This window comes from Bubalus bubalis, chromosome 1, assembly GCF_019923935.1.
Source record: "Bubalus bubalis isolate 160015118507 breed Murrah chromosome 1, NDDB_SH_1, whole genome shotgun sequence".
In the NCBI taxonomy this organism is placed as follows: domain Eukaryota; kingdom Metazoa; phylum Chordata; class Mammalia; order Artiodactyla; family Bovidae; genus Bubalus; species Bubalus bubalis.
In genome coordinates, this window is record NC_059157.1 from 139,850,870 (window position 1) to 139,877,097 (window position 26,228).

The 26,228-nt window shown below is 37.8% G+C and overlaps 1 protein-coding gene across 10 annotated transcripts in view; it reads right to left on the reverse strand.

The window, feature by feature from the left end:
• Nucleotides 1-22,819: 22,819 nt before the first annotated feature.
• Nucleotides 22,820-26,228, reverse strand: part of ECT2 (epithelial cell transforming 2) — a 58,428-nt gene continuing 55,019 nt past the window's right edge. For all 10 annotated transcript variants that reach the window (XM_006077755.3, XM_006077754.3, XM_006077753.3 and 7 more), the window contains one exon: nt 22,820-24,082. In XM_006077755.3, coding sequence (XP_006077817.1) covers nt 23,993-24,082 — 90 coding nt within the window. In that variant the 3' untranslated portion in view covers nt 22,820-23,992. The remainder of the gene's footprint in view (nt 24,083-26,228) is intronic.

Consider the following 26,228-nt stretch of genomic DNA (forward strand, 5'->3'; position numbering starts at 1 on the left):
GATTAAAGATTTATTGATCATGCCCCGCCCATCAGAACAAGACCCAGTTTCCCCCTCCATCAGTCTCTCCCATCAGGAAGCTTCCATAAGCCTCTTATCCTTATCCATCAGAGGGCAGACAGAATGAAAACCACAATCACAGAAAATTAACCAAACTGATCAGATGGACCACAGCCTTTTCTAACTCAGTGAAACTATGAGCCATGCTGTGTAGGACCACCCAAGATGGATGGGCCATGGTGGAGAGTTCTGACAAAATGTGGCCCACTGGAGAAGGGAATGGCAAACCACTTCAGTATTCTTTTCTTGCTAACCCATGAACAGCATGAAAAGGCAAAAAGATAGGACACTGAAAGATGAACTCCCCATGTCAATAGGTGCCCAATATGCTACGGGAGATGAGTGGAGAAATAACTCTAGAAAGAATGAAGTGATGGAGCCAAAGCAAAAACAACACCCAGTTGTGGATGTGACTGGTGACGGAAGTAACGTTCCATGGTGTAAAAAGCAATATTGCATAGGAACCTGGAATGTTAGGTCCATGAGTCAAGGCAAATTGGAACTGGTGAAGCAGAAGATGGGAAAAGTTAACATAGGTATTTTAGGAATCAATGAACTAAAATGGACTGGAATGGGTGAATTTAACTCAGATGACCATGTATCTACTACTGTGGGCAAGAATCCCTCAGAACAAATGGAATAGCCATCATAGAAAACAAAAGAGTCTGAAATGCAGTACTTGGATGCAATTTCAAAAACAAGAGAATGATCTCTGTTCATTTCCAAGGCAAACCTTGGAGATATCACAAAAATATTTATATCACAGTATAATATCACAGTTCCAAATAAATGTTTAACATTATCTAACATCATTGAGAGTCATGAGATGCTGTCTCTGCAAAATTAAAATAGTAACAATTGTTTTAAGTTGGAGGTAGAAGGGGAGGAGAGCAAGTACAGTTTAAGTAGACACAATACCTCCCAGCTTCTCAGAAGTTCAGCTAATAAATAATGCCTGAAGTTGACAGTTAAAGAAACAACACTGTTTGGTATTAGCAGAAGATATTAAGAAAAGGTGGCAAGAATACACAGAAGAACTGTACAAAAAAGATCCTCATGACCCAGATAATCACAATGGTGTGATCATTCACCTAGAACCAGACATCCTGGAATGTGAAGTCAAATGGGCCTTAGAAAGCATCACTACCAACAAAGCTAGTAGAGGTGATGGAATTCCAGTTGAGCTATTTCAAATCCTGAAAGATGATGCTGTGAAAGTGCTGCACTCAATATGCCAGCAAATTTGGAAAACTCAGCAGTGGCCACAGGACTGGAAAAGGTCAGTTTTCATTCCAATCCCAAAGAAAGGCAATGCCAAAGAATGTTCAAACTACCACACAATTGCACTCATCTCACATGCTAATAAAGTAATGCTCAAAATTCTCCAAGCCAGGCTTCAGCAATACATGAACCGTGAACTTCCTGATGTTCAAGCTGGTTTTAGAAAAGGCAGAGGAACCAGAGATCAAATTGCCAACATCTGCTGGATCATGGAAAAAGCAAGAGAGTTCCAGAAAAACATCTATTTCTGCTTTATTGACTATGCCAAAGCCTTTGACTGTGTGGATCACAATAAACTGTGGAAAATTCTGAAAGAGATGGGAATGCCAGACCACCTGTATTTGTATGCAGGTCAGGAAGCAACAGTTAGAACTGGACATGGAACAACAGACTGGTTCCAAATAGGAAAAGGAGTACATCAAGGCTGTACATTGTCACCCTGCTTATTTAACTTATATGCAGAGTACATCATGAGAAACGCTGGACTGGAAGAAACACAAGCTGGGATCAAGATTGCAGGGAGAAATATCAATAACCTCAGATATGCAGATGACACCACCCTTATGGCAGAAAGTGAAGAGGAACTCAAAAGCCTCTTGATGAAAGTGACAGTGGAGAGTGAAAAAGTTGGCTTAAAGCTCAACATTCAGAAAACGAAGATCATGGCATCTGGTCCCATCACTTCAAGGGAAATAGATGGGGAAACAGTGGACACAGTGTCAGACTTTACTTTGGGGGGCTCCAAAATCACTGCAGATGGTGACTGCAGCCATGAAATTAAAAGACGCTTACTCCTTGGAAGGAAAGTTATGACCAACTTAGATAGCATATTCAAAAGCAGAGACATTACTTTGCCAACAAAGGTCCGTCTAGTCAAGGCTATGGTTTTTCCAGTAGTCATGTATGGATGTGAGAGTTGGACTGTGAAGAAAGCTGAGCGCCAAAGAATTGATGCTTTTGAACTGTGGTGTTGAAGAAGACTCTTGAGAGTCCCTTGGACTGCAAGGAGATCCAACCAGTCCATTCTGATGATCAGCCCTGGGATTTCTTTGGAAGGAATGATGCTAAAGCTGAAACTCCAGTCCTTTGGCCACCTCATGCGAAGAGTTGACTCATTGGAAAAGACTCTGCTTCTGGGAGGGATTGGGAGCAAGAGGAGAAGGGGACGACAGAGGATGAGATGGCTGGATGGCATCACTGACTCGATGGACATGAGTCTGAGTGAACTCCGGGAGTTTGTGATGGACATGGAGGGCTGGCGTGCTGCGATTCATGGGGTCGCAAAGAGTTGGACACGACTGAGTGACTGAACTGAACTGAAAGACAGAAAGGCAACCATTAGAAACACGAAAATCAGAAATAGTTTCTATATCCATACTTATTATTTTTCTAATCAAGTAAAGAATTATACAATTATTCATTTAAAAATGGAATTATATTTGGCACAAATTAATTCTATGAAAACTGAATCACAAAAGCCAAATGAATCAAGCCAAATCTATTCTTTTACAAATGGATTCAGCCAGGCAGATTTATTTGGAAGTGAAAAATAATCTCTCCACCTACAATATTTTCCCAAGTCTTTGCCACACTCTCTGCGGTTATAGCAATACTACACTTCCTGGAAGAAAGACTCAGTTCTTGGGAAGGTACATTAGTGCCTGATGTCATATTTTCAAACACAACAGAAATTATGCTGGCCCAGAGCCCAATTTCATCCAGACTCATGACAGCTTTGCCAGCTCCAGTGTGTGTGTGCAATTTATCTGTGGGTCTGAGACACTTCCTCTAGCAAATTGTTACGCCAGTTATCAGTTTTCACACCTCTTGCAGGCAGGTGATCCGAGAGGTGGTGTTTCCATCAGTAATACAAGACTGCTCTTTGAACCATTCTAGCATGTCAGAGCGACCACCTCAATCATCTCTTCACCTACCATACCTTCATGAAGTGCTTAAAATCTGCATTCTCCCTAAGGTACATCTAGTAGACATGTGTTAGGTTAACACCTTCTGAGAGGAACTAGAATATCAAAGGTATTAAGATATACATTGGATATGGTTATTCTTCATTTCAGTAATACAGTTGGTTGATCTTGCCTCATAGTCAGGTTTCCCATAGACTTTGGAACAATTTTAGCAGTTATTGAGCACTTATTATGTTCTAGGAATTGACAATCTAATTTAACAGATAAATTAGACCTCCCCATAATGTAACAGAATATAGTAAATTTTATGATGAAGGTAAACACAGGTGCTGCTGAACAGTTAGGAGGGGCACTAACCCAGCCTGAGAAGAAGGGTAGACTGTCAAGTAGGGCTTCTTGAAAGAAAGAATTTTTGTTGTTCAGTCACTAAGTTGTGTCTGACTCTTTGCCACCCTATGGACTACAGCATGCCAGACTCCTCTATCTTCCACCATCTCCCAGAGTTTTCTCAAACTCATGTCCATTGAGTCAGTAATGCTATCTAATCATCTCATCCTCTGTCACCCTCTTATCTTTTTGCTTTCAATCTTACGCAGCATCAGGGTCTTTTTCAATGAGTTAGTTCTTTGCATCAGGTGGCCAAAGTATTGGAGCTTCAGCTTCAGCATCTGTCCTTCCAATGAATATTCAGGGTTGATTTTCTTTAGGATTAACTGGTTTGATCTTCTTGAGTTAAGCTAAAAAGGAGAAGAAAGTCATTCTCAGGAGAGGGTACAGGATAGAAAAGGAGCATGTCAGGGAAGTCAGGCATGTTCTGGGAAGAATTTATTTGGAGAAGTGGTGAGTGATGGCTCTAAGGAAGTGAGAAGGAGCCAGATCATAAAGGGAGGGCCTTTCACACTTTATAATATGCTAAGGAGCATATATTTCTCTGGAATTCTCTAGGAGAGATATTGAAGCATTTTAAGCAGGACAATAATGTAATCATTTTGTTTTAGGGAGGCTACTCTCACTCTAAAGGATGGATTTCAGAAGGACAAGAACATCAGTTAGAAGGCAAATCAGATACTTCCTCTGGGTCATTTCAAACCCTCTCACCCCACCTCTTCTTACAGAAGCCATGGCTGAAGTATGTGCTACCTACCTCTCACTTCCTGCACCAGAGATCCCTGAAGCTTTGAGGGGTGGGGAGTGTCAAAATCACTGCTTGGCATTCATGCCAATTGCAGCCTGGAATTGCTAGGGACCACCCTATGTCCATGGTGCCATCCTTAAACAGCCACAATGGGAACTGAGAAATCAACACTTCCTCCTTTCACGTAACAGATCTGAGCAAGAGTGTTTGTGGTGGTCAGCTTGGTAGAGCAGACTGTTGGCTTTTCCCCCTTCTAGTTTCTTCATTCCTACTCCCCAGGATGAACTACCCAAATAAACCTTAACACAAGCCCTTGTTTTAGATTCTGCTTCTGTGGAACTCTGAAGACTAGAGACTATCACATAAATCCCAGAAAAATCACGTGTGCCTGAAATAAAGCCTGGCAGTGGGAATGGAGACAAAGAAATGAACTCATTCATAAGATCTTAAGGATGTGGGGTCAGGAGCCTGGCTATGAGGAATGATGAGGAGATAAGCCTAGGCCTGGGAGGATTTCAGGTGTCTGATTCAGGTGGTAGGGTGGATGGTGATGCCATTCACAGAAAGCTGTAAAGAAAAAAGAAACAATACTGGAGGAGTGAAGGAAGAAGAGACTTTAGATGTGACTATATATAAAATGTGAGATAGTTTTAAATGATCCAGGGGATGATGTCCTGTGGGAAGTTTTATAAAAAGCTATACACACACACACACACACACACACACACACACATGATAGGTATAGAGCTATACATACATGCATAAAATAGTAGACTATGAGTACATAAAATACAAAGAACTGAAGAACAAAGATGAACATGTGGGGAACATCTACTGGGGGGTTGGGCAATAAGGGGTGAGCAATGATTCTCTATATAATTCAATGAAATATACTGAGATCTAGCTCAAGAGGAAGGGAAAAAAAAAGAAGTGACACATTTCAAAGGAGGAAAATGTTTTTAAAAGGAAGAGATGGTTTATGAGAATAGAACCAGAGGTACAATTGATAAGAACTGAAAAGTATACATTAGATTTGACAAGTGGAAAGTCACAGGTGACACTGGCAAACAAGTTTCAGTGGAAGTAAGTGCTAAAGCCAAATAGCAGTGGGTTACAGAGTGAATGGAAGAGCAATAAGAAAGTTAGAAAAGAAAATAACAACATAGAATTTTTTCTGCCCCCCCCCACCAGAGATATAGATAGATGATAGATGGTTGGATAGATCTGTTCTATCTTTATGATAGATAGATAATCTGTTCATTATTTAAAAATTCAGACAATAGAGAAGAAACAAATTTTAAAAATCACTTTTAGTTCCATTCATAGACACTACTATTGTTTTGGTATATCTCTTCTAGACTTTTTCTTTTTCTTATGTAATACTTTTAGCAAAATATAATTATATTCTATATACTATCTCATAACCTGTTTTTTTCACATAATAATAGGTAGTGAACATCTTTCCATGTCCATACATCTATATTAAAAAACATCATTTTTAATGACTGTGTAGTATCCCATTGCATGAATGTATCACAACTTACATATCCAATTTCCTATTAAAGAACATAAAACATTTTTATACTAACAATCCTGTAATACAGTTATACATACCTATTTGCCTATGATCAATTTTGTGGAAGAAGTTTGATTCTATCAAAAAATACATTTGATATATATATATTTTTTTTGATACAAGCCTACCTTTGTTACATTTGGCTTTATTGTACTTTGCAGACACTGCATTTTTTACAAATTGAGTGGTTGTGACAACCTTACATTGTGACAACTTTGCATCTAGCAAGTCTGCTGTCACCATTTTCCCAGTAGTATCTGTTCACTCTGTTTCTCTGTGTCACATTTTGATAATTCTTGCTACATTTCACACATTCTTCTTCATACTATTATATTTGTTATGGTGATCTGTGATCAGTGATCTTTGATGTTACTATTGTACTTGTATGGGGGGCACCACAATCCATGCTCATATAAGACAGTGAACTTTCTATAAATGTTGCATGAGTTCAGACTTCTTCACTGACCAGCTCCCCGACCTCTCTCCCTTTCCTCAGTCATCTATTCTTTGAGACACAAGAATATTGACATTGTTCTGTGCTTAGTCACTCAGTCATGTCCAACTCCTTGCAACCCCATGGACTGTAGCCCGCCAGGCTTCTCTGTCCATGGGATTCTTCAGGCAAGAATACTGGAGTGGGTTTCCATGCCCTCCTCCAGGGGATCTTCCCAACCCAGGGATCAAACCCAGGTCTCCCACATTGCAGGTGGATTCTTTACTGTCTGAGCCACCAGGGAAGCCCAAAAATATTGACATTAGGCCAATAACTCTGCAACAGCCTCTAAGTAGACAAGTGAAAGGAAGATTGCATGTTTCTCATTTAAATCAAAAGCTAGACATGGTTAAGCTGAGATAGGCTAAAAGATAAGCTTCTTGAGCCAAACAGTCAGCAAAGCTGTGAGTAAAAAGGAGAAGTTCTTGACAGAAAATGAAGCGCTACTCCAGTGAAAATGAAGAAAGTGAAATAGCCTCACTGATGATATGGAGAAAGTTTTAATGGTCTGGATAAAAAAATTAAACCAGCCACATTATCTTAAGCCAAAGCCTAACCCACAGCAAGGCCCTCTCTTCAATTCTATGAAGTCTGAGAGAAGTAAAGAAGCTGCAGAAGAAAAGTCTGAAACTGGCAGAGGTTAGTTAATAAGGTATATGGAAAGAAGTCATCTCCAAAACATAGAAGTGCAAGGTAAAGCAGCAAGTTCTGATGTAGAAGCTGCAGCAAGTTGTCCAGAAGATCTAGACAATTAATGAAGGTGACTCCACCAAACAACAGATTTTCAATGTAGATAAAATAGCCTTATATTGGAAGGAGATCCCATCTAGGATTTTTGTAGCACGTCAATGCCTCACTTCCAAGCATCAAAAGACAGGCTGACTCTCTTGTAAAGGGGCTAAGTAAAGGACTCTCTTGTAAAGGACAGGCTGACTCTTGTAAAAGCTATAAGCTGATGACTCTAAGTTGAAGCCGTTGCTCATTTACCATTCCAAGAATCCTAGGACTCTTAAGGATTATGCTAAGTAACTCTGCCTGTGTTCTATAAATGGAACAAACACTGGATGACAGCATGTCCGTTTACTGAACATTTTAAGCCCATTGTTGAGACCTGCTTCCCAGAAAAAAAGCTTTCTTTCAAAATATCACTGTTCATTGACAATGAACTTGGTCACCCAAGAGCTCTGATGGAGGTGTACAGTGAGATGAATATTGTTTTCATGCCTCCTAATACAGCATCTGTCACGCGAGTGTATGTTCCTTGGTTCTTTGTCTCGTCACAACAAAGATTTGGAGCGACGGACATTAAAGCCCTCGGCGCATCACAGCTCTTAGGTCTTGGACAAACCGTGCTACAGCTCTTAAGCAAATCAGTGTTACAGCTCTATTTTATTTAGAAGATAGCAGTAGAATCCAAGACTTGAAGAGAAGAGAGTGGAGGAGTGCGTGGGGAGGGAGAGAGAGAGAGAGAAAGAGAGAGAGAGCGCACGCATGCACGCGGAAGAGAGAGTCCGAGAGAAAGCGCTTTGGCTCCTCCTTTTATGTTTTTTTCCTCCACCTGGGCCTGCCCTATGCAAATTGGGCTTAGCCAGGAGTGCTGTTTGTTCTGTTTGTTTTGCCTGAAGTCTTCACTCTGGTCCTTGGACCTTCCTTGTCTTTTAGCCACCGCCATTTTGGACTCCTTTTCCCTATTCTACCTACCTAACAGCATCCATTCTGCAGCCCATGGATCAAGGAGTAATTTTCACTTCCAAGTATTATTATTTAAAAAGTACATTCTGTAAGGCTATAGTTGCCAAAGATGGTGATTCCTCTGATGGATCTGGGTAAAGTCAGTTGAAAATATCCTGGAAAGGATTCACCATTCTAGATGCCATTAAGAACATGCATGACTCATGGGAAGAGGACAAAATATCAATGTTAACAGGAATTTGGAAAAAGTTGACTCCAACCATCATGGATGACTTTAAGGCATTCAAGACTTCAGAGGTGGAATTAATTTCAGATATAGTAGAAATAGCAAGCATCATTGACTACGCTAAAGCATTTGACTGTGTGGATCACAACAACCTGGAAAATTCTTAAAGAGATGGAATACCAGATCGCCTTACCTGCTCCTGAGAAACCTGTATGCAGGTCAAGAAGCAACAGTTAGAATTGGACATGGAAAAACGGACTGGTTTCAAATTAGGAAAGGAGTATGTCAAGGCTGTATAGTTGCCCTGCTTATTTAACTTATATGCAGACTACATCATGAGAAATGCCAGACTGGATGAAGCACAAGCTGGAATCAAGACTTCTGGGAGAAATATCAATAACCTTAGATATGCAGATGACACCACCCTTATGGCAGAAAGCGAAGAAGAAGAAAAGAGACTCTTGGTGAAGTGAAAAAGGAGAGTGAAAAAGCTGGCTTAAAACTCAACATTCACAAAACTAAGATCACGGCATCCGGTCCCATCACTTCAGGGCAAATAGAGGGGGAAACAATGGAAACAGCGACAGACCTTATTTTCTTGGGCTCCAAAAGCACTGTAGATGGTTATTGCAGCTGTGAAATTAAAAGATGCTTGCTCCTTGGAAGAAAAGCTATGACCAATCTAGACAGCATATTAAAAAGCAGAGACATTACTCTGTAGACAAATGTCCGTCTAGTCAAAGCTATGGTTTTTCCAGTAGCCATGCAGGATTGTGAGAGCAGGAGCATAAAGAAAGCTGAGCACCAAAGAACTGATGCTTTTGAACTGTGGTGTTGGAGAAGATTCTTGAGAGTCCCTTGGACTGCAAGGAGATCCAACCAGTCCATCCTAAAGGAAATTACTCCTGAGTATTCATTGGAAGGACTGATGATGAAGTTAAAACTCCTATACTTTGGCTCTTGATTCAAAGAGCTGACTCATTTGAAAAGACCCTGATGCTGGGAAAGATTGAAAGCAGGAGGAGAAGGGGACGACAGGATGAGATGGCTGGATGGCATCACCAACTCGATAGACATGAATTTCAGCGAACTCCAGGAGTTGGTGATGGACAAGGGAGCCTGGTGTGCTGCAGTCCATGGGGTTGCAGAGTTGGACATAACTGAGTGACTGAAGTGAACTGAGAAATAGCAAGAGAAGCAGCATTAGAAAGGGAGCCTTAAGATGTGACTGAATTGCTGTAGTCCCCTGATAAAGCTTTAACAGTATAAGAGTTGCTCCTTATGGATAAGCAGAGTGTTGTGTGTGTGTACATGTGTGTGTGGTGGAATCTACTCCTGGCAAAGATGCTGTGAAGATTGTAGAAATGACAACAGAAGATTTACATAAACAGTTGATAAGGCTTCTCTGGTGGCTCAGATGGTCAAGAATTCACCTGCAGTGCAGGAGACCTGGGTTCAATCCGTGGGTTGGGAAGATCCCCTGGAGAAGGGAATGGCAACCCACCCCAGTATTCTTGCCTGGAGAATTCCATGGACGGAGAAGCCTGGCAGGCTACAGTCCATGTGGTCACAAACAGTAGGATACGACTGAGTAACAGTTGATAAGGCAGCAGAGGGTTTGAGAGGACTGGCATTTTACTTATTCCAGTATTCTGGCCTGAAGAATTCCATGGACTGTAGAGCCCATGAGGTCACAAAGAGTCGGACACAACTGAGCGACACTCACTTTCACCCTGGGCTTCAGTAAAGATAATCCTGAACAGTTAGCAGCCATCAACTCTCCGCCAGCACAAAATTATAATTTGCTGAAGGCTCAGATGATGGTCACAAAGAGTCAAATACCACTTAGAGATTGAACAACAGATGGTGGTCAGCATTTTTTAGCAATTAAGTATTATTTAAGGTATACATAGTGGCTTTCTTTAGACACAATGCTATTGCACACTTAACAGACTCTAGAGTAAATACAACTTTTATATACACCAGGAAACCAAAACATTTGTGACTTATTTCAAAACTCATTTCACTGCAGTGGTCTGGAACCGAACTTGCAAAACCTCCAAGGTATGCCCTAATGAAATTTTTCACCATACACAAATAACTTATTAATCTTTATGAAGTAAAACATGTCTATCTTGACATTTCTTTCCTTTCACCACATACAGAGGTTATGGAGCTACTTTCCTAAATTTTATTCTATATTTTATTGCTTTTATATTTTAAAACTGAACTTATTTACAAAATGATATAAACTGTAAATAAAACTTTATTTTCTTCAAGATGGATAGTGCATTATGCCAGCACATCCTCATAAATAAACCATTGTTTATGTCCAAATTGAAATGACCCTTTTATCATTAATTAGGTTCTCTGATCCATATACTCTGATCTTTTATATTGGATCTTCTATATTATTTGCTAACCTAGTATCATTCCAGTACTAAGTGGGTTTAATTATAGAAATTTGCGGGCTAAGTATCAAGGCAAATCCTCCTTCACTAACTTGCAAAAGAATTTTGGCTAGTTTCAGATGTCTATTCTCTCCTACAGACATTATTACTAGAATCATTTTGTACTATTCTTTAAAAAGATGCAAACAAAATAAACAAAAACCTACTTAAAAAAAAAAAAAAGTGGGACTACATCAAATTCAAAAGCTTCTGCACAGCAGAAGAAACTATTGAAATGTTCCTGAACCATGCAAAGACACCGGGATTCTTGGCCTCTAGAGGAGAAGAATTCAGTCCGGGGCCAGAGACAAGGCTTAATCGCTCAGAGCTTTGTGTAATAAAGTTTTATTAAAGTATAAAGGAGATAGAGAAAGCTTCTGACATAGGCATGAGAAGGGGGCAGAAAGAGTACCCCCTTGCTAGTGTTAGCAATGGAGTTATATACTCTCCAGTGAATCAGAAGAATGTCTGGAGGTAGTAAAGACATCACCAGTTCAGTTCAGTTCAGTCGCTCAGTCGTGTCTGACTCTTTGTGACCCCATGAATCGCAGCACGCCTGGCCTCCCTGTCCATCACCAACTCCCGGAGTCCACTCAAACTCATGTCCATCGAGTCAGTGATACCACCCAGCCATCTCATCCTCTGTCATCCCCTTCTCCTCATGCCCCCAAACCCTCCCAGAAGCAGAGTCTTTTCCAATGAGTCAACTCTTCACATGAGGTGGCCAAAGGACTGGAGTTTCAGCTTTAGCATAAGTCCTTCCAAAGAAATCCCAGGGCTGATCTCCCTTAGAATGGACTGGTTGGATCTCCTTGCAGTCCAAGGGACTCTCAAGAGTCTTCTCCAAAAGCATCAATTCTTTGGCGCTCAGCTTTCTTCACAGTCCAACTCTTACATCCATACATGACCACTAGACAAACCATAGCCTTGACTAGACGGATCTTTGTTGGCAAAGTAATGTCTCTGCTTTTGAATAGGCTATCTAGGTCGGTCATAACTTTCCTTCCAAGGAGTAAGCGTCTTTTAATTTCATGGCTGCAGTCACCATCTGCAGTGATTTTGGAGCCCCAAAAAATAAAGTCTGACACTGTTCCCACTGTTTCCCCACCTATTTGCCATGAAGTGATGGGACCAGATGGCAAGATCTTAGTTTTCTGAATGTTGAGCTTTAGGCCAAATTTTTCACTCTCCTCTTTCACTTTCATCAAGAGGCTTTTTAGTTCCTCTTCACTTTCTGCCATAAGGGTGGTGTCATCTGCATATCTGAGGTTATTGATATTTCTCCCAGCAATCTTGATTCCAGCTTGTGCTTCTTCCAGCCCAGCGTTTCTCATGATGTACTCTGCATATAAGTTAAATAAGCAGGGTGACAATATACAGCCTTGACGTACTCCTTTTCCTATTTGGAACCAGTCTGTTGTTCCATGTCCAATTCTAACTGTTGCTTCCTGACCTGCATATAGGTTTCTCAAGAGGCAGGTCAGGTGGTCTGGTATTCCCATCTCTTTCAGAATTTTCCACAATTTATTGTGATCCACACAGTCAAAGGCTTTGGCATAGTCAATAAAGCAGAAATAGATGTTTTTCTGGAACTCTCTTGCTTTTTCGATGATCCAGGGATGTTGGCAATTTGATCTCTGGTTCCTCTGCCTTTTCTAAAACCAGCTTGAACATCTGAAGTCACCAGACCTACTCCCATAATTTACATTTTAGGATAACAGGATTAGCCAGAAGGTTTAATCCAAATTCTGTCCTCAGGCAGGATACATTATTGTTATATAATCCTAAGGAATGTAGAGGAAAAACAGTTTGTCCTTTATTCCTCCTTGAGAATTCCAGACCCCTCTCTCCTTGGGGACCCCTAGACTGATCAACCTGCCTAGGAAATGACTCTCTCACTATCAACAAAATGAAAAGGCAACCGATTAAATCAGATAAAATATTTGCAAATCATATATATAAGGGGCTAATATCCAAAACATAAAGAACCCATTCAAGAATCCCCTCCCGCTGAAAAATCCAATTTAGAAATGGGCAAAAGATCTGAATAGACATTTCACTAAAGAAGACACACAGATGGCCAACATGAAAAAGTGCTAGATATCCCTAATCATCAGGGAAATGCAAATTAAAACCACAATTAAATATGACCTCACACCTGTTTATAAAGGCTATCACGAGAAAGATAAAAGAAGAGTTGGTGAGGTTGTGGGACAAAGGGAACACGTCTACACTTGGGAATATAAACTGGGGCAGCCATGTGGAAAACATTATGAAGGTTCCTCAAAAAATTAAACATAGAACTACCATATAACCCATTTTGGACATTTATCAAAGACAGAGAAAACACTAACTTGAAGAGATATATGACCCCCATCTTTATTGCAACATTATTTACAACAGCCAAGACATGGAAACAAAATAAGTGTCCATTGATTGGATGAATGGATAAGGAAAATGGAATATTATTTAGCCATTTTATTTAAAAAAGGAAATCCTACCATTTCAGTTAACATGGAGAGACCTCCTTGAGGATTAAGTTAGAGAGAGAAGGACAAATACTTTATGGTCTTCTTATATGCAGAACCCTAAAAAAAAAAAAAAAAATACACAACACACATACACACAAAAAACCCAAAACACAAGTGCATGGACACAGAGAACAGATTGGTGGTTGCCAGAGGTGAGGAGTATGAGTTGGGTAGGCAAACTGGGTCAAAAAGTACAGACTTTCAGTATTAAATAAGTCATGGGGATGTAATGTACAGCATGATGACTATAATGAGTAATATTGTGTATTTGAAAGTTGCTATGAGACTAAAAGTTCTTATCACACACAAAAAAATGTGTAACAATGTGTGGCAATGAATGTTAACTAGATATAGTGATTATCTTGCAATATATACAAATATTGAGTTATCATAACTGAAACTAATATGTTATATGCCAAGTATTATTCAGTTCAGTTCAATTGCTCATTCATGTCCAACTCATTGTGACCCCATGTACTGCAGCACACCAGGCTCCCCTGTCCATCACCAATTCCCAGAGCTTACTCAAACTTATATCCATCGAGTTGGTGATGCCATTCAGCCATCTCATCCTCTGTCGTCCCTTTCTCTTCCCACCTTCAATCTTTCCCACCATCTGGGTCTTTTCCAATGAGTCAGTTCTCATCAGTTAGCCAAAGTACTGGAGTTTCAGCTTCAGCATCAGTCCTTCCAATGAATATTCAGGACTGATTTCCTTAGGATGGATTGGTTGGATTTCCTTGCAGTCCCAGGGACTCTCAAGAGTCTTCTCCAACACCACAGTTCAAAAGCATTAGCACTCAGCTTCCTTTATGCTCCAACTCTTACATCCATACATGGCTACTGGAAAAACTATAGCTTTGACCAGATGGACTTTTGTTGGCAAAGTCATGTCTCGGCTTTTTAATATGCTGTCTAGGTTGGTCATAGTTTTTCTTCCAAGGAGCAAGCATCTCATGACTGCAGTCACCATCTGCAGTGAATTTGGAGCCTCCAAAAATAAAGTCTGTCACTGTTTCCATTGTTGCCCCATCTATTTGCCATGAAATGAAGGGACCAGATGCCATGATCTTAGTTTTCTGAATGTTGAATTTTAAGCCAACTTTCTCACTCTCTTCTTTCACTTTCATCAGGAGGCTCTTTAGTTCTTCGCTTTCTGCCATAAGGGTGGTGTCAGCTGGTTATCTTGAGTTTACTGGTATCTCTCCTGGCAATCTTGATTCCAGCTTGTGCTTCATCCAGCCCCATATTTCGCATGATGTGCTCTGCATAGAAGTTAAATAAGCAGGGTGACAATATACAGCCTTGACGTACTCCTTTTCCTATTTGGAACCAGTCTGCTGTTCCATGTCTAGTTCTAACTGTTGCTTCCTGACCTGCATACAGATATCTCAGAAGACAGGTCAGGTGGTCTGGTATTTCCATCTCTTTAAGAATTTTCCAGTTTGTCATGATCCCAAAGGCTTTGGTGTAGTCAAAAGCAGATGTTTTTCTGGAACTTTCTTGCTTTTGCAATGATCCAATGGATGTTGGCAATTTGATCTCTGGTTCCAATGACTTTTCCAAATCCAGCTTGAACATCTGGAAGTTCATGGTTCATGTACTGTTGAAGCCTAGCTTAGAGAATTTTGAGCATTACTTTGCTAGCGTGTAAGATGAATGCAATTGTGCAGTAGTTTGAACATTCTTTGGCATTGCCTCTTTGGGACTGGAATGAAAACCAAGTCCTGTGGCCACTGCTAAGTTTTCCAAATTTGCTGGCATATTGAGTGCAGCACTTTCACAGCATCATCTTTTAGGATTTGCAATAGCTCAACTGGAATTCCATCATCTCCACTAGCTTTGTTCTTAGTGATGCTTCCTAACGCCCACTTGACTTCGCATTTCAGGTTGTCTAGCTCTAGGTGAGTGATCACACCATTGTGGCTATCTGGGTCATGAAGACATTTTTGTATAGTTCTTCTGTGTATTCTTTCCACCTCTTCTTAATGTCTTCCTCTTCTGTTAGGTCCATACATTTCTGTCCTTTATTGTGCCCATCTTTGCATGAAATGTTCCCTTGGTATTTGCTAAAGAGATCTCTATTCTTTCTCATTCTATTGTTTTCTTCTATTTCTTTGCATTGACCACTGAGGAAGGCTTTGTTATCTCTCCTTGCTGTTCTTTGGAACTCTTCATTAAAACGGGTATATCTTTCCTTTTCTCCTTTGCCTTTAGCTTCTCTTCCTTTCTGAGCTATTTGTAAGACCTCCTCAGACCATTTTGCCTTTTTGGATTTCTTTTTCTTGGGAATGGTCTTTATCACTGCCTCCTGTACAATGTCATGAACCTCCATCCATAGTTCTTCAGGCACTCTATGAGATCTAATCCCTTGAATCTATTTGTCACTTCCACTGTATAATCGTAAGGGATTTGATTTAGGTCAAACCTGAATGATCTAGTGGTTTTCCCTACTTTCTTTAAGTCTGAATTTGGCAATAAGGAGTTCATGATCTGAGCCACAGTCAGCTCCTGGTCTTGTTTTTCCTGACTGTATAGATCGTCTCCATCTTTGGTTGTACAGAATATAATCAATCTGATTTTGGTATTGACCATCTTTTGATTTCCATGTGTAGAGTCTTCTCTTGTGTTGTTGGAAGAGTGTTTGCTATGACCAGTGTGTTCTCTTGGCAAAACTCTGTTAGCCTTTGTCGTGCTTCATTTTATACTCTAAGGCCAAATTTGCTTGTCTCTTGACTTCCTACTTTTGTATTCCAGTCCCCTATAATGAAAGGGACATCTTTTTTAGGTGTTCGTTCTAGGTCTTGTAGGTCTTCATAGAACCGTTCAGCTTTAGTTTCTTCAGCATTGGTTATGCCAAGTATAGCTCATAATATTTATAAATAAATAAGATTCTAAAGGAAATGTAGTGAATTTAGATATTAATTATTTTTAATATTATGTATTCCCATCTAGGAAAAAGAAGTCTTTTTAATCATTCATGATTGCATTATGCCCTTTATTTATTGGGTTTGTATTTACACATGGCCTTTTCCTTTATTAATTTCAAGGGTTTTTATAAACTGTCATTATTGTAGGGAAATTCTTTTATTTGGTGTATCAAATGCTAACTGGCTATTACCAACTTGAAGAAAAGCTTTTGATTTCTGTATTACAAATCATATAAGCAGCCAAATATTAATTGTTAAGATTTTTAAAGGAAGTTTTGGAATATACAGCCACAGTATTAATAATTTGCCTATTCTTTTAATGTATAAGAATTACTTTTTTGTATAATTCAATTAGCTAAAGGCTTTAAAAACAGAGTAAATAGCTGTGGTGATGGAGGGTGAATCCTTCTTTTCCAATTTAATGCAATTCGTTCATATTGCATGTAACATGATTATTTGCCATCACTTGTTACAAAGTATTATGTTTAGGGGATTTCTATTATTTGAGGATTTTTTTTTTCTCTTTAAAAAACTTTACTGTGAAATATAACTTTAATGTGAAATACAAATTTAAAATGAATATTATGGAAATAATACCCACACATACACTATCCTGCATTAAATCACCAATACCTTAGATTCTTCCTCTGTGCTCCTCTCCAACCACATCTCTCACCCTAAGCGAACACTTTCAAGAGGTAACTGTTACCCAGAATTTTGTGCTAGTTCTGCCCAGTGCTCTTCCTTAAAATGTTACCAGCTGCTGCTGCTGCTGCTAAGTTGCTTCAGTCGTGTCTGACCCTGTGCAACCCCATAGACGGCAGCCCACCAGGCTCCCCCGTCCCTGTGATTCTCCAGGCAAGAACACTGGAGTGGGTTGCCATTTCCTTCTCCATCTACCTGTACCTAAATAACCGTCCTTTTTGTTTTTAAACTTTATACAGATAGAATATTGCTGTATCTATTTTTGGGGACCTGCTTTTTCACTATGTTTCTGAAATTAATGTTCCTAGATGTAGATAAAACGCATTCATTTTATCACTGTATGTCATAAAATTGTATGGATAGTCTATAATTATCCATTCTGCTACTGGTAAACATTTGGGTTGTTTCCAATTTGTGAATACTGTAAGCAATGCTGCTGTGGACATTCTCATATCTGGACACCAACAGACACATGTGTGCAAGAGCTTCCCTAAGTAAGAATGGATATACTATCTGGTTTAGTCATGTACAACTTTACCACATGACGACAAACTGATTTCTGTGCAATAAACCAATTCATCAGTACATCAATTTACCTATCCTTGCACCAAATACCATATTGTTTGTAAGTCCTGCTATCTTGTAAATCAAATGCCATCACCTTGTCCCTCCTCACAAGTATCTTAACTTTATTAGCTACTTGTTCTACCAAGTCTATTTTAGAATTAGCCAGTTTAATAAATTAAAAATTCTTATTGAGGATGGGCAATCAACTTAGGGAATTTATATCAAAGAATACACTCTGTATTGTTAATGACTTCCAATAAAGTTTCCATTTTCTCCATAAAAAACTTTTGCAAATCTTCTGTTGGAATGAATTCCATTGTATTTTTGTTGCCACTGTTATTTTTTAAATTATAGCTTTTTATTTTTGTCTGTGCATAGAAATAAAAGATTTTTATTTCCAGAACTTTATTACTCTTACTAACTCTAACAATGCATCTACATGTTCTTTGTGGAGGAGGGGAGAGACCATAGGACTATGCAGACAATAACACCCATGTAAATAAGAACATTTATTTTCCTCATGAATTCGTACACTTTTTAAAAAAACTGTCACTGCACTGGCTACTACCTCCAATATAATGACTCCTTGTATTCTGATCTTGAAGTAAACACTTCTAAAGTTTCATCATTAAGTAAGATGCCTGCTGTTGTTTTTCTTGGTGAAAGTCCTTTATTACCTTAAGGAAGTACTTTCTTATGCATTATTTTATTTTTCAAATGCATTTTATTTATTGATTTTCCCCTTCATCTGTTGTGGTTATTTACACTGATTTTGTATTGTTAAAGCAACCCTGCATTCCAGAGATAAACTCAGTAATGATGCATAATCTTTTTTATTCAATGCTAAATTGACTTTGCTAACAGAATATTAGCAATTTAGAATTTTTCCATTGACAGTCTTGAATGAGATTAGACAGTAATTTTTTTTCTTTTCTCTTTCTTTTGATATCAAGGTTATGCTATACTCATTAAAAATGGAAAATATTCTCTCTTCATTCTGTTTCTCGAATTTGGGGTATACTTACCCTAAAACTATTAAGACCAAGTATTTTCCTTGTAAGAAAGAATTTTAACTTTGGAGTCTATTCTTTAATAACTAATAGAACCAACCAGATTTTTATTTTCCCTTATTTGGTCAGTTTTATTTGTATTTTCTTCAAATTTTATCAATTTCAACTGTTTTCAATTTGACTGGGAGAAAGTTGTTCATAATATCATATGCATGTGTCAATATATCATATCTAATGTTTTATATTTGCTCTTTCAACCTTGACAGATGTTTGTCAATGTCACTGGTCTTCTCAAAAAACTAAATAAAGCGATAAACTACTATGAAGTGAACAACCATATAACGTCCAACTCTTCACGACCCCATGGACTGCAGCCTACCAGGCTCCTCCATCCATGGGATTTTCCAGGCAAGGGTACTGGAGTGGGGTGCCATTGCCTTCTCTGAACATACAGGTTAAGAAGTATCAATAGAATGCTGCCAGCAGTACATATAAGCTCTCATGTGCCCCTTCCTCATTTTACCCCATGGAGGTGAGACTATTTTTGCTTTTATAGTAGTAATTTTCTTGCTTGCCTAAACTTTTATCAGATAATTCTGCAACCTTACACAATAAAGTAATGCTTTGTCAATTTTTAAACTTTATATAAATAGAATAAAAAGTTATTTTTATATCTATTTTCTTTCACTTAATACTTTCAAACTTATCCAGGCCATTGCATGTTCAGCTCATTCAATGCATGACTATAACATAGTATATTCATTCATTACAATATTGATAAAAATTTCTAACTTTTCATTTTCAACCTATTATGTAATGCAGCTAAGAACATTCTTTTGTACATGGATTCTGATATTCATGTACCTATTTTTTAAAAAATAAATATCTGGGATTGCAGTTGTTTGGTATCAAGCTATGCATATTTTAAACCTTATAGTTTAATGCCCAAGCATTTTGTAAAGTGATTATACAATTTACACTCCAAAGAGCAGTGAAGGGACTTCTCTGCTTCCTATTTGTGCTAAGCAAATATGGTACCTGTGCAATGGTGCTTATTAGCGTTTTCTGCATTATGGATGAGGAACATTTCTTAATAAGGTTATTGGCCATTTGGATTTCTTCACTTGTAAAATGCCATTTTTTTCTATAGAGATGTCTGATTTTTCAGATTTTATATATTCTGGATATGAGTCATTTATCAGTTGTATAAATTGCAAACCTCTACTCTGTGACTTGTACTCTCTTAATGATGTCTTTTCATGACTAGAAGTTCTTAATTTTAATGTAGATTTATCAACCTCTCCCACTATAATTAGCTTAAACAAGGTAACATGTTTAAGCAATCTTTTCCAACCCTCAGATTAAAGATACTCTCCTATATTGCCTAGTAAAATCTTTATAGTTTTACCTTTCATATTTAAGTCTAAAATTCCCTTGAAATTCATTTTTATATAGTATGTGAAGAAATTAATTTCCTTCTCTTCTGGTTTTAAAATAAAGATACCCATTTTTCTCTGCACTATCTAATGAACAGACTATCTTTTCTCCAAAGTTTTAAAGTGCCGTTTTGTCTGTTTATAGATTTTCAATTACGATCCATTATTTTCATATCAATACTTCTAACACCTCAATGTCCTGATGCCTACAACTTTATAAGAACCTTGTTTCTAATAAAGCCAGTCCTCTCACTTCCTCAACCGAGTGGTTATTCATAACTAATGTATTTCCTTATACAATTGGAAAACAATCTGTCATGGTATACACAATCAAACACATACTTTGTCCTTTGGCTTTGTTTGAATCTACAATTCAATTTGAAGGAAACATTGTTCAAAAGCAAAGGAACTAATCCATGACTATGATACAGTATCTCCATTAAGGTCTTTAATTAAATAAATTCCCATACCTGCCTCCTGAGAAATCTGTATGCAGGTCAAGGAGCAACAGTTAGAACTGGACATCGGACAACAGACTGGTTCCAAATAGAGAAAGAAGTACGTCAAGACTGTATAATGTCACCCTGCTTATTTAACTTATATGCAGAGTACATCATAAGAAATGCTGGGCTGGATGAAGCACAAGCTGGAATCAAGATTGCCAGGAGAAATATCAAAAACCTCAGATACGCAGATAACACTACCGTTACAACAGAAAGCGAAGAAGAACTGAAGAGCCTCTTGACGAAAGTGAAAGAGGAGAGTGAAAAAGCTGGGTTAAAACTCAACATTCAGAAAACTAACATCATGGCATCTGGTCCCATCACTTCACGGCAAATAGATGGGGAAACAATGGAAACAGTGACAGACTTATTGATGCTTTTGAGCTGTGGTGTTAGAGAAGGCTCTTGAGAGTTCCTTGGACTGCAAGGAGATCCAACCAGTCCATTCTAAAGGAGATCAGTCCTGGGTGTTCTTTGGAAAGACTGATGCTGAAGCTGAAACTCCAATACTTTGGCCACCTGATGCGAAAAACTGACTCATTTGAAAAGACTCTGATGCTGGCAGGCAGGAGAAGGGGATGACAGAGGATAAGATGGTTGGATGGCATCACCGACTCAATGGACAGGAATTTGAGCAAGCTTTGGGAGCTGATGAACAGGGAAGCCTGGCGTGCTGCATGCAATCCATGGGGTCACAAAGAGTTGGACATGACTCAGCGACTGAACTGACTGAAGATCTTTTACATCTTTTATTAGATTTACACTTAGGTACTTCAGTAGGCACTCTTCTCCTTTCTGATCACAAAGATGTTGCCAAGGCTTCATCATTAAGTATGACATTCATTATAGTATTTTAGTAGATAACCTTTATCAGTTTAAGGATGTTCCATTCTACTCGTAATCTGCAAGAAGTTTGATGACAGCAGACAAATTTATCAGATGTTTTTCTGCAACTACAGAGGTAATATAATTTTTCTCCCTTAGCCTATTAGGAAAATATACTGATAAATTATCTAAAATTAAAATAACCTTGTGTGCCTTGCATAAACCCAACTTAGTTATTCTTTTAATATATTACAATATGTCATTTGTTAAAAATTTGAAATACTACAAGTATTTTCACAAATAAGACTCTTTACCACTCCATGGACTGTAGCCGCCAGGTTCCTCTATATATGGGATTTATTTCCCAGGCAAGAATACTGGAGTGGGCTACCATTTCCTTCTCCTAGAGATCTTCCTGACCCAGGGATCAAACCCGGGTCTCCTACATTGCAGCCAGATTCTTCACTGTTTACAGATTCCCACCAGGGAAGCCCCAAATAAGATTAATGTTTCTTAAAATATCCATGGTTATCCAGAACTCAGAAAATAAGTTGGGAAGTTTCCTTCCTCTATTCTCTTTAAGAATTTGTGTTTGGTATTAGTTCTTCATTAAATATTAAATAGCATTATCCAGTGAAGCCATCTGGGCCTGGTGATTCCTTTCTAGGAATAACTTTAAATGTGAATTCATTTCTTTAGTGTTTATAGGAACATTTATATGTGTTCTACTTCTTCCTATATCAGTATTAATAAGTTTTATTTTTCTAGAAATATGTGTATGAGAATTATGGTATTCTGCTGTGGTAATGAGTTTCAGTTTGCTCACATCTCCCTGCATCCATACTCCTGGATAATAGTACCTTTTCACACTGACTCTAAAGCTCCCTTTAAAGTTAAAACTGCCTACCTGCTATATTTTGCCAATGAACATCCAGTACACTTCCAACTTCATGCTTTATCTCACGTCATTTCCTCTCCCTGGAAAACCCACATATTTGGAGGTAATCAAGTTGTTGTTTAGTCACTAAGTTGTGTCTGACTCTATGCAACCCCATGGACTGTAGCCTGCCAGGCTCCTCTGTCCATGGAATTCTCCAGGCAAAAATACTGGAGTGGGTTGCCATTTCCTTCTCCAGGGGATCTTCCTGACCCAGGGACTGAACCCGTGTCTCTTGCATTGGCAGGCATATTCCTTACACTGAGTCACCCCAGGAAAGCCCAGGAAAAATGCATAGATGTTTATAAACACAAAATTTTATATAAACTATCATAGCATTCACTACTTACATTCTGCAAAGTAAATTCCAGATTAAAGACTCCTAACTTACATACTGCCCAATATTAACAGAGGGAGGAATAAGCAAATAAATATGGAAAACAAATACATAACAGAGCAAGGGTTGATAAAACATTCATCCTGGCCTATGAAAATTTGTATACAAGAATTGTTTAAAATATGAAACATAAAATATACTTGAGTTTTAGAAATTTATTTACAAAGTTCTTCCTAATACAACTGCTTTTAAAATATAGCAATAAAGGATGATTCACTATGAAAGTGGTACATATGTGGCATAGAAAAAAATCTATATAGTAAGTTAAAGTATTATAACAGATAATTGAAAATTGTTAAATGACAAACATATGCAGTACTCCCTAAACAAGTAGGAAATAACAATGCATTTATTCATAGGAATTTGATTATTTTGTACTACCATTAAAAAAACACCCTACTATGAAAGATAAAATCAGAGTTTGAAAAATATTTTACAACAAGTGTATTTCAATTTTACATTTAATTATGAGGCCACAATAAAAATTTAACCATACACATATCAATGCATTTTACAGCAGATTAGCCAACTTAGGAATTATTTCATAAAGAGTATAAACCACTTTACCACAATCTCCCCACGGTCTTATCTTTCCAAATAAAATTCTACACACTATCAAACTAAATTAAGTGACCTGCGGCTAAAATCACTATAAGTATACTGGCCCTTAAACAAGTATACATCAGTATCATGTTTGTGCAAAATATACATGATTTTTTAATCCTTTTGCCCTTATCTCAATTTGCAAGTATATTCTGAAACCACCTCCTTTAACTGTTACTCTTGTCAATAGTGGCAAATCTTTCAAAATACACATGCGATATCTTTATTTATAAAACAAACTGCAAAAGAGTATGTGAACCAAGAACCCACTATTCAGAGATCTATCCATGTTTTCATTTGTGATATCACTTAATTTCTGAACAAATTGAGATACACATTTATTTCCAAAAAGTCATTCATGGATACTGTACAAAGAGATTTACAGCAGTATTTGGCATCAACCAATAAAATTTATTTACTGTATCATGTGGCAGTTATTAATATCATGAATAACTTAAATGACTGGTCTTCAACTGGATTCAACAAAGAGAAAAATTACACCAAAATCAATATAACTTTTTACATGAATTAACTCAAAAAATGTCAGAGGTTAACCTTACTCTTTAAAGAAAAAATTTAAATGGCATAGTTTAGTGTTACCTTCTTTCCAGCTTTCACTAAGTGCTAACAGTAAGTACCATTTAAGTCAGTTTCTTATTTGAGAATGATGTGTTTATAACTTTGTACAAATTAAGATTTTTTTTTAAGCCTCATATCAAATGAGTTGTAGATCTACTTAAAGTATGGCTTCTCCTTTCAAAGAAGGCAGGAAGACTGACAAGGGAGGGAGACGGGATGCCCTGTAAAGACAAACATTTTATATTTAAATATTTTTCTCTTAAGTAAGCTATAGCTTAGTATCATACATACTATTTTTGCATTTTACAAATTATCATAACAAGTAAGACATCTGAAAATCTAAACTCTTTAAAGAAAGAGAAACTTAAAATTAGGAGGGAAGGGTTGGGAGAACACATAGAACTATTTTAGCATTCTGAAAACAAGAAAAATGGATAGACTAGTTTACTACATATTAACTCAAATGAAAGAGATATATGCTTACTGCTAGTAGTGTACTTCTGTGAGATATAAATGATTTAGTGTTTCAGGTGTATTTTTAAAATTATAAATTAGAAGACAAATTTTCGAGGTTAAAAAGACAAACCACAGTGGTTTCTTCTTAATCATAAGCAGAATTAAGAAGAGTAAAATTACTTCATGGGAAATAATTTTCTAAAGTAAAAGCCATACACTCTGAAAAAGTTTTTATATTATGTGTTCAACCCATATTTATATGTGTGTATGTATGATTTTGCTTCAAATAAAACTAAGCAAAACAGCAGTACTTCTGATAAAAGAGATTACTAATATATTAAGCTGTCTAGACTTTATTATTTCAGAGTGTCAAAGTTAAATATCATCAGAATTTTTAATAACAAAGAAACAGTACAAAAAGTTAAGAGGGGATATAAATCAAAACAAATTATTATGAAAGGTACTATGCTGCTGCTGCTGCTGCTAAGTCGCTTCAGTCGTGTCCAACTCTGTGCGACCCCATAGACAGCAACCCACCAAGCTCCGGTATCCCTGGGAGCCTCCAGGCAATACCACTGGAGTGGGTTGCCATTTCCTTCTCCAATGCATGAAAGTGAAAGTGAAGCCATTCAGTCGTGTCTGACTCTTAGCGACCTCGTGGACTGCATTGCAGCCTACCAGGCTCCTCCGTCCATGGGATTTTCCAGGCAAGAGTACTGGAGTGGGGTGCCATTGCCTTCTCTGTTAACAGACATGAATAGTTAACTATTCCCTGGAGAAGGGAATGGCAACCCACTCTAGTATTCTTGCCTGGAGAATTCCATGGACAGAGAGGAGCCTGGTGGGCTACAGTCCATGGCGTCACAAAGAGCAGGACACGACTAAGCTACTAATACACACAAACTTAGAGCCAGCAAGGCAGCTAGCTAGCTATAAGTTCTCATCAACAAGGTTTGAAGAGTTTTAAAGAGCTGGGTTGGTAAAGTATTACCATTCAAGTGACAGCAAAGTGATGATTTAAGTAGATAGTATAAAAGTTTACATTTTCCTCAGGTAAAACCTTGATGATTTGCCATAAAATGTCATAATTCTAAGATTAAGAATCATATTTGGAATATAAATCCACTTCATAGGGCAATTACTACTACTTTTAAGTAATTACTTCCATAAATAAGAACATCTCTAATGGGACTGATTTTTTCAGGCCTTATGACTAAATTATCTTGCAAAATAGTTTTATGTGCCAATAAACAAAGATACTCCATTAAGCCTAAGTTGTTGTGATTTCAAAGCAGTTATAAAGTTGTGAATTCAGAAGTCCCCATTCACCTAATATGTGATTCAGTGTAGAAAAATATTTTCTTTTTTTCATAGTAAATACAAATTTCAAATAGCTAATAAGCTCACATTAAACTTCACAAGGCTTGTTTCCATTACTGGTTGACGTATCTCCTAATTCTTCACAAATATCAAAGATGGCTTGGATAGAACTTTTTTGAAATTTGAAAACTCAATTTCCTTCTAGCATGTCTGAAAAACTAGCTCATGAGGCAGAATGAAGTACAGATCGAAACCAGGAGTTTTGAGAGCGCCCACCAGTAGAGTTTGAGAGCTGAACAAAGCCATGCTTAGTAAATCCAATTACATTGCTTGTGGAAACAGAATGAGTAATCTGTTAGAACAGAAATAGGCAATTCAGAAGAGGACAGGAATGTCTTAAAGATACTTTAGGTACTTATTTATATTATGTACATAAAACTGGTAAAGCCGTAAGTAATATATATTAATTTTCCGAAAGTTTTCTATAAAATCCTATTATCTTCATTTGAAAAGCAGTAATATTTATAATAGTTACAACAGATGCAGGAAATAAAAAAGGGATAGTGCACTGGGCTTCAGAAAGTTTACAAT